The 17,951-nt window shown below is 43.3% G+C and overlaps 1 protein-coding gene across 2 annotated transcripts in view; it reads right to left on the minus strand.

The window, feature by feature from the left end:
* Window positions 1–12,157, minus strand: part of LOC109638238 (voltage-dependent T-type calcium channel subunit alpha-1H-like) — a 45,993-nt gene extending 33,836 nt beyond the window's left edge. For both annotated transcript variants that reach the window (XM_069529770.1, XM_069529769.1), the window contains exons 1-5: window positions 11,813–12,157; window positions 9,439–9,718; window positions 1,178–1,269; window positions 803–936; window positions 295–392 (exon numbers count right to left, since the gene is read on the minus strand). In XM_069529770.1, the coding sequence (XP_069385871.1) occupies window positions 295–392; window positions 803–936; window positions 1,178–1,269; window positions 9,439–9,694 (580 nt within the window). In that variant the 5' untranslated portion in view covers window positions 9,695–9,718; window positions 11,813–12,157. The remainder of the gene's footprint in view (window positions 1–294; window positions 393–802; window positions 937–1,177; window positions 1,270–9,438; window positions 9,719–11,812) is intronic.
* Window positions 12,158–17,951: the final 5,794 nt, after the last annotated feature.

The raw sequence follows: 17,951 nt of genomic DNA on the forward strand, positions 1-17,951 counted from the left end.
GACCCATCAAGTCAAGAATGTTATACGGTTTGACGATTAGAACCTTTTGTGTTGTCCTTTCTCTCTAAAATCTTTGACCTGCTGCATTGTCCTGAAGTCAGGAGACGCCAGTGCTGTTCAGCTGATTTCAATTTAAAACTTTCAAAGTTCAAAGTCAGCACTTTAACCTCACAGCCACTGATTCATTTAAAATCCAATGTGTTGGCACCGAGCGAAACAATGAACGACAATGAAAAAACAAACGGTCCTGATACTTTCCGGGTGCGTGTTGGAGGGAACAGGAGGGAAACTCACTGGGAACTCTGTTGATGGCTCGCAGAGGGCGGAGAACCCGGACCGTCCTGATGGCTGATAGGCTGACATTGTGTCCATCAAGGGAATACTCCAGCATTCTGCGAAGAGGGAAAGCCACTGCTGTGTCACTGGCATCGAGATCGGCCTGACCTTGACAAATTCTGAGTGTCTCCTGAGAATCCACCGGAACGCAGCGCAGGGTCTCTGAGATACAAAGCCTTCAAAACTAACCAATGACAGAGGTCTCCGTCTCTCAGGACTGAACGATGCCATTGTCATTCTAGGAAGTTGTCTCACACACACACACACTTCTGTCGGTGCGTCTAAGCACGCACACACACACACACGTTTGACATTTAACTGGCATTAAACAAGTGTCTAAGCTTTACACAAAACACACACATACACACACTTTTGGCTCATATTTAATGTCAGATGCGCGTGTGTTTGTGTGCATGTATGTGTGTGTGTGTGTGTGTGTGTGTGTGTGTGTCTGTCAAACACTCACCCCACTATAACGATGAAGAAGTCCAGTCTGTTCCATGTGTCGCCTAGGTAACCGCTTTGACCTATGATCCCAAGAGCGACCATCTTCATCACCATTTCCCCGGCAAAAAACACAAAGATCCCATCATCCAGAGCCTGCACACACACACACACACACACACACACACACACACACACACACACACACAATAATAAAACCCAGAGGATTAGTGTAAACTGATTAAGTGGGAAAAAAATTAAAGCTAAAACTTTTCAGACCCTTGATAATAAAGTGTCACGGGCTGAACATAATTAGTTTGAGATTTCCGACTGTGTGAGGGTGTGTATCCATGTGAGTGTGTGTGTGAGTGTGTGTGTGTGTGTGTGTGTGTGTTACCTGCAGGAAGAACGGGGTGTGGCCACAAGGCTGGAACATCCCCAGAGTCACACAGTTCAGCAGGATGGCCAAAATGCTCACACGCTCAAACCATGTGGGACAGAGTCAAGGTTCATGACGATGGAAAGGTTTGATCACAATCATCAATATTGACACATTCAATAATATTGTGCTTGTAAATGATGACTAGAGTCTCAGCCAATCACAACAAGCCAATTACACTGCTTAGTCCTCGGTTTCCTCTCGCCACATCATTGAAGACTCTGGTATCTGTTGGTGAGCATCAACCTAAACAGTATAGGTTCTGTCTGTGGAGTTCACTCAGTGTAAAGATGAAAATTATGGAATAACAGTGGGAGAGAATGTCAAGTCTGAATATATCAAGCCTGTTGTGTGAGGCCAGAATAGGTGGAGGAGTTTAACCAAAATCTCTTTGTTTGAGTCCAGCCACAACAAAGTTTCATATATTAACATAAATTGTTTTATACGCATAGAGACGATTTTGAGAATTAAGAATTATATTATGAGAATAATTCCGGAGTTCAATAAGAAAAAAGTGATATTTAAAAGTAAAAGTAATTTCGAGAAAAAGATCAAATAGTAAATATGCAGCAAGGAGAACCCCTTCACAAAAGATTTCCTCAGAGTCTGTGTGGTTCTGATTATTACGATGTCGCCTAAAGTTATGACTTTACTCTTGTATTTTTTTCTTTTAAGTGGCCCTAATGCTCTGTTGTAATTATACACCTGATTCAATGCATGTTTTTGAGTTGTGCTCATTAATACTGGTCCCTAATGTCTGGTGGTGATTGATCATACCTCATTCTGAGAGAGACTGAAACTGTTTCTGATTAACACCTCAGATGATGGTTAAACATAGTGAATACATAAATTATGTCGCCAATTTAAGTTTAATTAATTCATAATTGTCCCCAGTAATGGTACGTATAGTAATGTATTCATCTATGTTTGTTTATTGTGCAGAAAAATCACAAGTTCATCCTTCCCTCCACCTAATATTATGTCAGTAAATGATTAAATTGGATCCTGGTGTTTAAATGTGCACACACAGTCACCTTCAATCTACCAGAACAAGAAAACCTAATTAAACACAGTCAGGGAAGATTTTAAAGTTTTTTCTTCACACAATAATGTGACAACTTGAAGTAATAAAATTATATTCAGTGCCTCAGTAAAGAGCTTCACCACCAGGAGCTTCCAGAACAGCTCCAGTGATCTTTGGCCTTGTATATTCTTCAAGTCTCCGTAACTCTGCTGGAGGGATAAACACAGTTTTTCATGTGTTGTTTTGGTGACTGTGACGCAGAGCGCTGTCTAACACAACTGTCCAACATCTCCCACTGAGATATGGTGACTGTGAGAGCCATAGCATATAATTCACATCATTTTCATCCTCATCAAATCATTGAGTGACCCTGTGTGCCCCGTGTGCAATCATCTGCATTCATTATATGTCTCCGCTCATTTATTCAGGTTTATCCTTCAAATTTGTCGCCAGCCTGTATTTAGTAAATGTAGTAACCCAGAGGAAACCCTGAGGAGGTTAGAGTTTAAGGTCCAGCTGCCTCAACCTTGTAAAGCATAAAACATTAATGGAAAAAAAAAAAATCTATCTGTCTGAGTGTATAACACACACAGCTCCACGGGTGAATTCAGCACCCTGCAGCTTGTAAAAATCAAATTTACAAGCACATGATTTAATGTACTAACCACAGAAACAACTTCTGCGAGGGTGGAAACTTGCGATAATGAGCTTAAATGTATCATCCGTCATTTACCAACACAACATCCGGTGAGACGCTTTGACGCGAAAAAAAGCAAGTCAGCTACCAAGTAACAGTCGGCGAGACATCTGAGCGTGTGTGAGGGAGGAGGTGAAAGAGTGGAATAGCAGAGAGGTTTCAAAGAGAAAATAGTCTGAGGTAGAAAGTTAAGGAAAAGATTGTGTTGGATTTGGGTGCACATACACACACACACACACACATTTGAGCACAAATGGGAAAACTGCTGAATGGATGACAGGAATGTATTCAAGACCCAAGGACGCATGCATAACAAAGCCTGGAGCATGCACATGGACACACACACACACACACACACACACACACTGACAGTCACACGAGTCCCCTTTCTGGACACTTTGCTCTCGAGAGGGCGGAAAATTAATGAGAGTACAATCCTTTATCACCCTTGAGACAGAGAGAGAGAGAGAGAGAGAGAGAGAGAAAGAGGAGAGCAAAAGAGGGAGAGAGAGAGAGCGAGGGTAATCCAGTGTCCTCCCTTTGCTGTGGTTGCCATGGGAACCCCTATCTCACCGTGGGAACTGACTCCTGAGTTTCACAATCCGCTTGCATCCTGTCTGGACTGGAAGACAACACAATTAATACACTCACACACACACACACGCACACACAAACGACGTCCTTCAGCGCACACAACTCCTGCTGCAGCATCCTTCATCTCCTCAGTGCTGAGGAGGGTCGTTTTCATCTCGTTGCATCTGTGTAAGTTACAGCAGCTTGAATAAGCCGGTGTGTCCATAAAACACGCTCGCAGGCACACACAGACAAACGCACGCATAGTTAAACAAGGGACGGGGCAGGGTCAAGGTATGAGTGATGGATGAGATGGGAGTTTTTCCACGGTTGGCCCATCATTCAGCATCAGCAGTGAAACACACAGGAAACATCCTCTCCTCTTTTTCACACTCCCTCCATCGCTTTTTCTCTATCTCCTCTCAATCTTTCCCTCCATCGTCTCTCATTTTCTTCTTACAGGCTTTTTCCTCCTCTCTTTGGCCCAATTATTTTTTCTCTTTGCTCTGCTCCTCCTGCTCTCTGTCTCTCATATTCCTTTATATAGTACGGTATAATTTCCCATCTTCGTGCCGTATCATATCATTTTTGCCTCTCTCTCATCCTCTCCTGTGCACATGCACTCTCCTTCCCCTCCGAAAATCGGTTTTGCTCGGAGCCCTCCCCTCTGTGCCGTCCCCACATATGACTGCCCTTCGGTAGAGCTGTAGTCTCGCTGTCAGAAACCTGAGTCTCAGCCAACAGATGAACTACAACTTTGCTTAATAATTAACATCGTCGGAGAGATGGAGGGGTAGAGACAGACAGACGGGCTGAGAGATGGAGATGTACAAGTGGCTACATTAAGAAAGAGGTGGAGGGGGAAAAACAAAAGGATGAGGGACAGTGAAAGAAGAGGTTAAGTGGTTCAGTGCCTAAAGCACAGAGGAGAAAGGTTAAGATTTTAAGCTTTTAGATGTAAATAACTGCAAACGCTATCTTTCCTCAACACTTTGCCTTCTCTCCCTAATTGCCTCATCCTCTCATCCTCACGTTCATCATCCCTCTTCAAGATCCAACCTCCCTCTTCCTCCTCCTCCTCCTCCTCCTCCCCCTCTTCCTCCTCGTGCTCTCCCCCTCTCAAACTCTCTCTCTCCTTGAGTGCCAACACAGGTAATAAAGGTCAGGCAGGCATTATAAATCAAATCAGATCACATCTCCCTGATCTTTCTGTCATCATCCTCCACCCTTGGCTGGAATACACATGCTAAGGCCAGCGTGTGGGAACATTTTCATATCAAACATTCATTAACTTAAGAAGATGCTCCACAGACACACACACGCTGTCTGGATCGAATTCGCAAAAGCTGTGGCAAATTATATTTTGTCTTCACACTTAATAAGTTTGTAGATTTTCCATTGTGGTGCCACGGTCTCATGAGGCAGCTTTTATAAAATGTTAGAAGTTGTAACTTATAGTAAAATATTAGGAAGAACAACGTCTGGGCTGAGCGGTTGTAACGATCCATTAGTCTGGTGTAGATTCCCTTTGCTTAATCTTTCTATGAAACTCTTGCTTCTCATCAGGAGACGTTTCCATGACCCATTCAGCTTCTGAAAAAGCTCTGCAGATAATCTTTACAAAACCCATTTATTTCCATTTTATTAGCCATTGCTTACTGCAGTCTTTATGGATTTTGGCTCATGACAAAGTGGGAAACCTTGGAGTCCTTATAATGACGCTTGAACTAAGAGATGAGATATTTTCATTAGCAGCTCTATGGATGGGGAATATCAGTAAATCAGATGATCGCTTCACCACTTAAATCCAGGTTGAAATGGTGAGGGATTACATTGGGTACGGACATTTGTGGTCCCCTCGGGACTTCGATGATAACATAGACCACATTCAAAGATGCTCCCACTATCCAGAAATTATACGAATGAAGATACAAAAGTTAGCATCTTGCACATATGAGTCAGTCTCCATAGCACCAAATTACTAATTAAAACCAAGCTTACTGGATACACTGACATTTGAACAAACATCAGTGTGATAACTACCTTTAGTTTGGCCCATGTCCAATTCATTAACGTGGAGGAGGTGGGGTCCATGACCTGTGCTGCAGCCGGCCACCAGGGGATGGATTCACTTTTTGGATGCGGTCATGTCGTCCATCTTTATACGCATTCTATGGGGAATGCTTTAACTGTACCTTTTTCTCTAGCACCACCATGAGGTTCACATTTATCATCTTAAGTGACAATATGGGGCAAACCTGATGGCCAGATGGATGGGGTGCATATATCATGGTGTCAGTGTCAGGAACTATTTGATGAATTGTCAGGAAATTTTCAAACAAACACTGATGTCACACACAGGATGAGCAGGCATCCCCATCCATTTCATAGCAACATCGTTGGGTGAAAACAAACTTGTCCAATACTTAAATAATACAAATTATCTTGATGGCAAGTGTGATGTGTTCAGGAGAAAACATGTAAAACAAATCTCACTTGATGGCTTAAACGTTTCTCAAGTCTCTCAAACAATATCCATAGATATTGTTTTTATATCTTACTTTCTACTTATTATTAGGTTTTGTTTGTAATAGATTTTTTTCTGATTGTGTGTTGTGTTTCTGATGCGAACAGAATATACAGAATAAATTGAAAAATCTAAATTATATAGAATTTACATTCGCAGACCTGGTGGTTAATTACAAAGTGATCAATAATGACCCTCGTGACACTTTTAGCAGTTATATTACATAGCAAGTCAATAAATATTCTCAAATCAACTCAGTTATTGTATATATGTTTTAAGCCTAAAAGTCTACTAAAGTGTGTGCGGTGTTCCCAGGTGCCTGAGGGTATGTAAACGTGGCTCCGAGGAGACTATGAGAGGACATTTAGGCTAAAAACATGGTTTAAATGACGTTGTTTCGAGTCGAATTTGAATGTCGGGGCTTGCAGACACTGGGATGACACCACAGGAGCAGCATGGAGGCATGATGTGTTTTTATTTTAAGAATCTGTCACCATTGACTTCAGATCTGTTGGATTCTGCTTTAACAAAGTTTAACCCGAGACTCCTTAAGTGTTTCATGGACTCAAACACTTCGCCCACCCCTCCACTGACAGAGTGGGGAGTAGATAATGAGCGAATTTTCATCTTCATGTTTCGGTGAACTATCACTTGAAAGGTGAATCAGGTGTAATTCTGGAGGAGGTTCAATACCATCCAGAGGGATTTTCTTCAAACCTGGCAACCCAATTGTTGTTTTTATTAAGAGCGACCTGATAACTGATCTATAATGCATCATTAAATAATTCACTGTGTGAATTTATTGACTATTTCCTCATGCTCTTTGCTGCTGGGCTTCACGCTTTCACTTTGGAATCCACACACACAGACTTGATTAAACATAACCTAGTTAAGCTTGTGAGCGTGTGTGTGTGTGTGTGTGTGTGTGTGTGTGTGTGTGAGAGAGAGAGAGTCTGAAGTGATGTTGGGCCAAGTTACTGTCAAGTTGTTGATGACACTGGCTCCACCCCCAAAGAGTGTGACAGCTCGTAACCACGGAAACAGTTGCTAGAAGCATTTTAATTGGCTAAAATGATTTTGACAGCTCATCATACTTTGAGTAAGACCTCCTCCCATCCAATATTGACCACCCCCCACCCCCCACTTTCACACACACACACACACACACCTCAACCCAATTAAGAGGCAGTTTAGGAATAGAGAGAGCAATAAATGGGAGCGGACGGGGCTGATATCGACTAAAGAGGGATGAGAGGGAGGGAGCAGAAGAAGAGAGACAGGCTGAGAAAGGTACTTGTATAGGAGTGACAGAATCAGCTTTTCTCATCTTTAAACAAAAGGAAACGAACTGAATGTTTAATGCACTGCTGAATAAGTTATGTCCAGTGTGTGTGTGTGTGTGTGTGTGTGTGAGTGTGTGCACCTCTCCACATGTGAAACTGCTTGTTTCTCTGCATGTGTCATGTGTTACATTAAAGGAGCGTGACGACTGCCACATGGAAAGCTCAGCACTTCACAAAGTAGGCACCTCACACTCCGAGTGTAACTAACGCATCCTCCTCCCGACGGTGCGGGGAAATAACAGAACGTTAATGCAGCTCGGGAGGAATATACAAGGGAACGTTACATAATAGCAAAAGCTAATCTTGTTTTTGTTCAGAATAAATTTGTTAGATGTGCTGTAGGACGGGGAGACGTACAGTAAACACAGCACAGAGGAGGTCGTCTCTGAGAGGGAGGAAATGGAAGGAGGGGGAGATGGGAAATTAATTTGCAATATGTATTGAGAGTAGAAAACGCAGGAAGGAGGGGGTCACCTCAGGAATAACGGGACTACACCCCCCCCCCAGTGAGCTCACATTAGCGTCCCTGTCGACCAACGTCCACCCACACTGCTTCCCCCGCAGATCACTCACAGGAGCACTCACACACACACGATAAGTAATAAATATAGAGCAGTCAACACAAGATGGGACACATGCCAGTCGCCAAACTGTACAGACAGACAGACAGACACCAGCACACACAAAAACAAACAAATACAGCGAGCGGAAGTAACTGGGCCGTCAGGGCAGAGCTACGCTGTTGCCAAGCAACCAGGTGATTCCTCTACAGAGCCTCTCCATGGGAGATTCCCTCGTTTGTGTGAGGGCATTCACTTGCGTGTGTGTGTGTGATCATGAGTGTGCGTTTGTTAGTGTGTCCACTAAGTTGGTGCTGACACAGTGAGCGTACAATGTTCTGGGACGCGACCACGGTAACAGCCCAGCAGGCGACAGCCCAGCAGGCGACAGAGGAGCATGGTTCATGGCATTTGTAGTTTTTTTTTTTCTTCTTCTTACTTCTTTTCCTCTTGGTGTACATTTTATTTATTCAGCAATTATGTATTTATATTTTATAGAGTACACAGAGTGCTGACGGTGGCTAAATAGCTACGTGCACTGACAAGCGCACAATGACACACACACACACAAGCAGAAGAATACACGCTTGTCTCTCTATAGTTGTGAGGACACTCATTAATATAATGCATTCTCTAGAATCATTACAACTACATGCTTAACCCTGATCCTCACCCTAACCCTAACACCAAGTCTTAACCCTCTGTGAGGACTGTCCAAAATGTCCTCACAATGATGGTATTGGACCAGAATTGTCCCACACACACACACACACACACACAGATAGGCACTCACACATGGAGTCATAAGCAGTGGAAAATGTTCAATTTGGAAAGCTTCGACAAATCCCTGAGGTGATGCTGACGTTTATGCTTCGGAGTATTCATAGCTGCTGCTCACACACACACACACACACACACACACACACACACACACACTACAGCGCTGATAACTGCACACACTGCACACTCACACCCTCACATCTACAGAGGTTGAGAGAGAGAGTGAGAGACAGGGCGGAGAGTGCGAGGTGAGATGATGAAGACAGAAGCAGAGCGAGGTTTGAGCAGGTGACATGAGTTTTTACTATTTGTGACTCCTGCTGTATAAATGGAGGCCCGGTAACAATGCTACTGACAGGCGACTGTAACCCTGGAGATTCATTAGGGCCTGTCACTATGGAAACCTCCAATCAGGAGGAATGTTAACCATTTTTTCTCACAGCTAATGGGTCGAAGGAAATACCTGAGGTCTTCCATACATACACACACACACACACACACACACACACACACACAGGGATATGTGCAATACTGACCTTCTTTCCGTCTCCCTAGTGTTTAAATGTAAAGTAAACATCAAGGCGCTCGGTGCCTTGTTGGTACAACATCTTTGAGAAAGTACAGAGCTGAAACACAAACAGACAATTACTCTCTCTCTTTATAAACGGACACACACATGTCCACGGTGCCTCAGGTGCACTCAGCGGTGAAGGATATGGGTGGCAGACGGCTCGGAGGCACCAGGAGCGGGGCGGGCTGGTTTGGGTCAGAGCCAAAAGGACCACTGGTGCTAGATCGGGGTACGGCAGCTCCTCCTTCTCCTCTTCCTCCTCCTCTTCCTCCCCCTCCTGCTCCCTGTCCTCTCCCTCAACTGACACATGCACCTTCTCCCCCTCTTCCTTCTCATTCCCTTCCCCCTGCGTTGGTCCTCTGTGCTGCTCATGCAGGTCTGGCTCCTGGGTGCCCGTCATGGCCGTGCAGTGGACAGCCTGAACCTAGAGGAGGGCCCAAGGTGGAGGCGACAGGCTGTTCAGGAGATGGCGACATATCAATGCATGCATGCGTCTCTGCTCTGTTGCCTCGTGGCTGGTATACACTGCAGCTCTCAGAACTGCTCTGTTCTGCCGACTGTCAGGCCTGCCATGCTGTGCACAAGACCCTTCACCCTCAAGCACAGCAGCATGAAACATATCTTTCTCTGTTTTTCTCTGAAACAATAAGTGACCTTTGGAAAAAAGAACGGCAGCCGGCGAGAAGTGCAGTGCAGGAAACATATATCCGAATTAATCCAAACACAGAATTGGAGGTGAGCAAAGGTGCAAAGACAGAGAGTCAGTGCAGACAACAGGAAGCACTTAGACCTCCAGCTGTTGTAATCCTACAGCTGTACAACTCTGTGATGACAACAGGCCATTACAGCTTTTAATCCAGACTGGCTTTAAACAATCTGGACATGTTTCATATTGCAAAGCAGAGAACCAAGTGTGGGGTTGAGTATATCGTGAATTTTTTTTCAATCACAATAAATTTCCACTCATGATGATTAGTGTTACTTAGAGCTCACTGAGCTGTAATTTCTCCTTGAGCTATAATTTAAGATAAATCTCATGATTTTGTCGAGCAGCAGCCTCCATGTGGTTAATTCCTATAAGTACCGACTGGAGTATTGGAATATCATGTAGGAGATGTCAAATGAAATGACAATCTCGGTTTAAGTAAAAGCGTGATCACAAGAGCAGATTAATTTCTTGGCTCTGGACTTGTCTTTTCTCTTAAGTACATCATATTTTATGCTTTATTGGGCAGCATGCAGCGGAGTTTGGCAGGAAAAGATGGGAGTTGGACCATGTGACACAGTCCACATTGTCACGAGTACACAGCAGCTCCCCACCGGTGCACTGTGTGCTCATTCCACCGCTTATTGATCCCCAGAGATTCTGGAAAAAAATGTCTCCAAAGCTACAGATTTGTTATTAACTTGGAGCGGGAGGCGGATGATTTGGACAAGTGACATAAAGATGAAGCAGGACAATAGAAGTCTGGGCCAACAGCAGGTCCATGCAGGCATATGTAGACTGAGCCTGCAGTAAGAGGACAACAGGAGAACTGGCAAGCAAGTTCATAGCGTGTGTGTGTGTGTGTGTGTGTGCGCATTAGATGAAAATACTGAGACTGAATCTGGCAGTATCCCTCTTCTACCGTCTATTTTCATAATGGGCATGTAGCCTGAGAGAACTCCAGGGCTGCACTGTTTAAGGCTTTTTGTTGTGATTCAACAGAAGCAGTTGGGCGGACATCAATGAACCACTAAAAAAATAAGGAAAGCCATTCTTCTGCACTGTTAGAAACTGGCTGATGAGGCCTTTGAAACATTTTTTAAACTCATTATGAGCCTCTGCTGCCACAGAAGCCAGGCCACGTGAAATTAAATCACCCCACTGAATCTAAACCAGACACCACAACAAAATATATTCATACCTCCAAGACCACGGAGAGCCATTAACTCAGGTTTATATTCAGACCGGCCACACATCACAAATGCATGAACTGCTCAAATCCTTTACTAAGAGTGTCTCAATAAAACCAGAGCGAACAATGAATCCCTGGAAAATCTGACATTTTCTTCTTGTTCCAGTGATTTCATCCCTGCGAAGGCCAACAGCATCATATACACTGACAACATTTGGAGGCTGTAGCTGAAACACTGACACGAAAAACACTCGATTAATTCTATAATAAACCATAGAATGACAAATATCAAATATTTCCAAATAATTCTCAATATGTTTTATTCCCTGATGTAAATAAATATAATGTAGGACAACAATAAAGTAGCCTGTGAGGTGACTGACTTTTTATTTTCTTGCAAAGCCACTTTTCAACTGCCTATGACGATATTAGTAAATCCTAACCCTTTATAATGGGAGACACAGCGCCATTGATAGAGAGCGACATCCTAGGATGTGGACATTTTCTACTGTGCCACGGACACTCACCCAGCTTGGTGCCCAGGACAGGAGAGCAGAGAAAAAGTGAATGATTGCAAATAAAAAGACAAACACAAGTGAAACTTTGAATGCAGTCCTTACCGGGGAGCAGCGTCCATCCACCAGCGTCACTCACTCCAGGTCCGCCGTGCGCCCCGAGCTCCCGGAGCCCCGGTGCTCCATCTGACAGCAGCCCGCTGGTCCTCTGCCTCCTTCCCCCCCTGCCGATATCCAAACTCACTCCGTCAGCCGCGAGTATGGAGGAAGAAACCGGAGGGCGAGGATGAAGAATGTCTCGCAGAAGTTTGAATAACCTGGGAAAGTAAAAGTTGGAAAAGGACCAGGCGCTCTCCCGTGCGTCTGCGTCCTCCTCCGCCGCTGGACGCGCTCTGCGGTGCCAGGTACCGGAGTTCAGGCGCACCGGGGAGGAGGAGAGCTGCGTAAAGACAGACACACACAGGCACACCGGGTATAGACCGATTCCACCTTCAAAATAAGACTGTCTGCTCCCGGAAGTGAGTGTTTTAATAAGTATGTTGATTAAGATTAAGAAGAGGAGCTGTTTTTAATCTGATAAAAAAAAATCACTGAGTGGATTTATACAACCTGGTTGTTTATTTAAGTTTTTATACTCAACCTGTATTTTTGTGGGATATTCTAACCAAAGCTTTGTGGGTTCGCCCATGGCCGGATTAACTGTTTCCAGGGCCCCTGGAGCACAAATGGAAATAGTTTGCATTGAAAAAGTGCTTTTCTAGTCTTGATGACCGCTCGAAGCTCTTTACATCACAGTTTGCCATTTACCCATTCACACACATTCATACAGTGCATCTATTAGCAGCACTTTGTTTGTATTATTGGGCCCCACGGTAGTTTAATTAATTCCACAGAGACCCAGAAACCAATCCGCGCTCTGAATGCAATAATCATTTCGATGAAGATCCTTCAAATAGACATGGAATAAACAAAATAAAAACTTCAAGAATGATGGAGAGCTGGTCATAGCTGATGTTGTACTTCAGTTAAGCAAATTTTAATAAAATGATTAATAAAATCAGACAGATCCAAATGTTATTGAGTGAACCTGGACTTTAAGGGCCCCTGGGGGTCTGGGGCCGCTAGTCTGGTTTAGCAATATTCATACGCCGTCACTGTGTCGTCTCCATTAACAGTTTTATTTTGAAAGTTTCACTGGAGTTTATTCTTAATAGAGGATAACTTGACACTGACAGAGCGAGTCAGAGCATGTGACTTGTCCCCTCTCCTCCACCTCACAGTGCACCCCATCCCAGCATCCCTCTTTCTGTCTCTGCCTGGCGGTTATCTCACCAGCCAGCGACCTGGACAGTGTGTGTGTGTGTGTGTGTGTGTGTGTGTGTGTGTGTGTGTGTGTGTGTGTGTGTGTGTGTGTGTGTGTGTGTGCAGGCAGAAGGTGCCATCATATAAGAGCCGGAGCTTCACAAGTCACTCAGCAGGGGTGTCGCTTCACTAAACCAAAAAATGTGGCACAGCACCAACACAGCACCTTCAAATCAGCTTAGTCTATTAGGTTCCAGGGGACGAGAATTTACTGGTGATTGATGTTTTATTATATAGAACATTTCCATAATAGTGGAGGAATATCAATCCTTTACTTAAATAATAGTTAAGAATATGACAAAAATATGTAAAAACAGGTCCATTCAAAATGTCACTCAAAAAAATTAGCAGAGTTTATTTACTTTGATGCTCTATTTAAATTGTTAGACAGAACTAGGTGCATATAATACATAAAACCATATTTTTTAAAGATGTCAGATACGGAAAATAATTCCCACTCACATGTTACATTATTTTCACAGTGCAAATGTCAGTACTTGACTCTATTCTTGTACAGTGTTAGAAAATTCCAGTCAATTCGGAGGGTTTCACATTTTGCAGCTAATTCGTCGGCTGCACAATTGCAAAAGCCAATTCGTCCAGATTTAATTTGCTTCTGAGGTGCAGCTAAATATCCTGTGATGTGACATTTTCATGCTGCATCAGGTAAAGGTGGTTTAGCTCAATCTGTCCTACCACATAATGTTCCATCCACTGCAGTGAGACCAACACAAAGTAGGCAGCATACAAGTCTGGAAATGGAGCTGAAACTCAACTACAGCTCATTTTTCTCGGGGCTACATGAAAGTCCCTGAGGGCCGCCTGGCAGTCCCTGGATCCCACTTTGGGAACTAATATTAGAACTACAGTTTACAGTAGGTCTGAGCAAACAGCTTACAGGGACAATTCTGAACTGCTCTCCTGCTAATAATATCAACAAATGGCCGCCAAATTATTTTCTGAGGATGTTTTGTTTGGTGTTTACACTCCATTAGACAGAAAACGAGAGTCCCACGGTGGAGGCTCCGAGAGGCAGTAATGCTCATTACATGCTAGAAAACAAATTTGAATGGATCACAAAATAGACAGGCGAATTTGCTATTCTTAGACCCAACTAGCAGAGCACAACATTGAGAATTTGGTCCGTTGTGCTGCAGGAAAGAGCCTCATTGTTACCTAAACGAGAAGGATTCATCCTCAGTGCAGCAGAAATATTCAGGAGTTTAAATTCAACTTGGCTCAGGTCTGCATTGTCCCCGTGTTTAGACTGAAATGTAGATTGCATGTTAACTATGAGCAATAATTTCACACTTAATCCCATCTTTATTTACAGCCCAGAGACTGTAAATAAAGATGGACAACACGTCTCCATTTACTCCCACTGTAAAGAAAATGAAGCCAAAATATGGACGCTGCCATATTCCAATGGTCGTGTCATTTGCAGCCAGAATCTACGTCGTAGTGATCGTGGAATGGTGCCACGTGATGCACCCGACCAATCGTGAGTCAATCTCAGCTGTCAATTATTACGTTTCACCTCTTTTTATAGCATAACATCATTAATTAAAACCAAACACAGACGTTTTACTTTGTTCCATGTTCCAATTACTAACACGGAGAAGGCAATCCAGAGGATTTGGCTTCACCTGTAGTTTGGTGTGTTGAATGGTGCTCTCCAAACACAAAGGTACGAATATCTTCTTTGTTTCTACAATTTATGTTGAATTATTTATGTTATTTATGTTTTTTTCCTTTTTACTTGCCACAACCTAAAGAAAGATGATCCCCACAGTAAATTTGATTCATTTTCTGCATCACATATTCGTTTCATTTTGATTTGTGGCCACACGCACTAACCAGCAGCCTTACACACGGACTGTCTCAGCACTAGTGCGCTTCACTAAGAGCGGGGAAACACCGTCCGAAACCCGGTCCTCGCCCACAGCAGACAGACTCCTCACAGCTATCATAATTTCTACAGCAGCAGCAAAGTGTATCTCAACAGTTTAAGATATCTAGGCCACATTCAAGCCTGCAAACACACACACACACACACACACACACACACACACTCACACACACAAACACACACACACCCTCACACACACACACATAAACACACACACACACACACCTCTCTCACTGAAGAAAACCGATGATGGTTGCAGGAAACCTGTGTTTGTGTGTGTGTGTGTGTGAATTGGTAGTAATAGGTTGTTATTGGTTCTCCCTGGATGTGTGTTTCCACTCCCATTCGCTCTCACTCTGCTTCCCCTCGTCTCATCCCTCTCACACTTACTGTCTCGTGTAACTCGTGCAAGACTCTTTCTGCTCCACAGGATCATTTCATACATTTTTCACTGCGGCTCTGTCACTGTGGTGTGTTCATATGCTGATTTACATTAGTCACTGAAATGCACACGCACAGACGTACGTTCCCTGTGTTATGGGTTGAGGATGGATATCTAGGCCAAACAATATTACCAGTGTGTGGTAGGCGCCCCTCGGGTGTGTTTCCATGGTGACCATCACATAACATAATACTGTATAAGAGGAAGTCTTTCATTCCACGCCATTCTCACACACACGCACTCTGGGAATTCGATCACGGATCAATATTCCTGATCAGTCGTTAGAATTGCCATGACAACCACCTGAGGGCAGATCGCGATGCAAAGCGCGGATACACACATGGTGTACACACACACGTGTACAAAACCACATGAGCAGTGTGACACAGAGCCTGCCTCCTGCTTTACTTGACCTGGTTACAGTAGAAGAACACAGAGGTTAAGAGGGCACACATGCACACGCATACACACACACACACACACACACACACACACACACACACACACACACACCTTGGTCAGAGGTATCAGTGTCTACTGATTACAGTTTCAGTTTTCAGATCAGGGGGACAAAGGTGACAACAGTAATTATGCGTCTCTGTTGACTGTAAATCTATCGTTCCTGCTTCTGAGGCTTCATCAACACTGCTGCGTTAGTGGTATATCTTAATGTTACAGCCAACAAGTACAGTGTGAATATTTTGTATATATATCAGAAATAATTTACACACTTAAATAACTACTTAGGAAGCAGTCCTGATATATTTAAGGTAGAATTACTAGTTTAAAATGCTCATGCATCATGTTGTTTGGGCTGAATTCAGTTGTTTCACCACTTTTAGTCCAGAGATATTCAACAACTGGTGGAGCTGCTGGTGGAGTGTTTACACACGTTCAAGCTTCTCAGACAAAATTACCCTCATGACATTGATGATCTTTTCCTCTAGCGCCACCATGAGGTTGACCTAAGTGGTTTCGATTCAGATGTCGCAACAGTTGCTGGACAGATTACTGTGTTCAAGGTCGCCCTGAGGATACAAAATGTTCATCTAGCGCCACCATCAGGACCAAATTTGTGTGGTCTTTAAATAACTGAAAACACTCCCATCATCCTCAGCTGCAACTTAACTAAGATCCCGAGATAAACATTACACCTGAACCTCAGCACGTTAGCCACAGGCCCTATGCAAAGATGGACGACATGATGTGAGCATGTTAGCATCCTAACATAAGCATCGAGCTCATGGCACCATGTGTCTCAGTGCAGCCTGACGGCGCTGACAGCATAACACATGATGAAGATTAAAATAAAACCTTTGTTTGAGGCACCAATCAACTTTATGGTCGTTGATGTTTGTGGTGCATTGTACCGGGATAGTTTCCTGTATTTAGTCTGATCTTGGGGTTCTGTCTTGTTACCAAAGCAACATTACCATACAACACAATCATTGAATTTGTAAACATACAATTAAAATGTTCAGTTCTTCTTAATCACAAAGATGTTATCTCCTATTACCTAACTTCTCTTCATACCTTCATGTGTCTCTAGGTAGAAAACCAGGAAGTACTTTTAGCGATCATGAAATATGTACGATGTATAAAATATTTACACTGTTAATTTTTGGTGTGTATTCAAACATTTGCAATAAGATAGAATTTTATTTTTCAACAAAGAATAATATAATAGTATCGAAACAGGTATACAAAGATAGAGGATCTGTCAAATGTAATAAACTAAAAACTAAACTAAAATATACATATAATCAATTTATAATCACAGACAGACTATGAGACCTAGTGAAAAAATAAGTTGTGTTCAGAGTCACACAGACTTCAGTAAGTTCATCGGTGTAATATTCTGCTCATGCTCAGATAGTTTGTTGTATTTTAGGTAAATCACTCGAGGGGATCTAGCATGAAGCAACATCACTGACTCACTCTTGTTATTAGTTGGAGGAATCATACAAATCCAACAGACAATACATTTCCACATCCCTCTCTCCTCCCTCCTTCTCTTCATCATGTTTGCAAACACAAATATACACTGGTCCATGTAAACACACGCTCAGCCATGAACACACGGGCTGCCTCCTCCCTCAGACGTCACGGTAACGACAGAGGATGAGAGAGTCGGTCACTGGAGAAGCATCTTTTCTGACAATTGGCAGAAGTGAAGTTGCTTAGCAACCTTTGGCCTTGATGACAGGAAATGATGCTTGTGAGACAAAAACACAAGCAGGCACACAAGTACACGGGCAGATAACAGGTGCACATGTGCACACACGTGGACACGCGCATATATACACACACACACACACACACACACACACACACACACATGCAGAGTGAACCTTGCTGGATGAGAGGAATAATGACTTGTGATGATAATCTGGGCAGGGGTTAAAATAATATATTAATCTTCTCTAATGGTCTCACTGATCTCTGACACCATTAAGAATGACCCTATATACAGACAAACACACACACACACACACACACACACACACACACACACAATGCATGGACTAAGC

Source organism: Paralichthys olivaceus, chromosome 8 (assembly GCF_024713975.1).
Source record: "Paralichthys olivaceus isolate ysfri-2021 chromosome 8, ASM2471397v2, whole genome shotgun sequence".
Taxonomy (NCBI): domain Eukaryota; kingdom Metazoa; phylum Chordata; class Actinopteri; order Pleuronectiformes; family Paralichthyidae; genus Paralichthys; species Paralichthys olivaceus.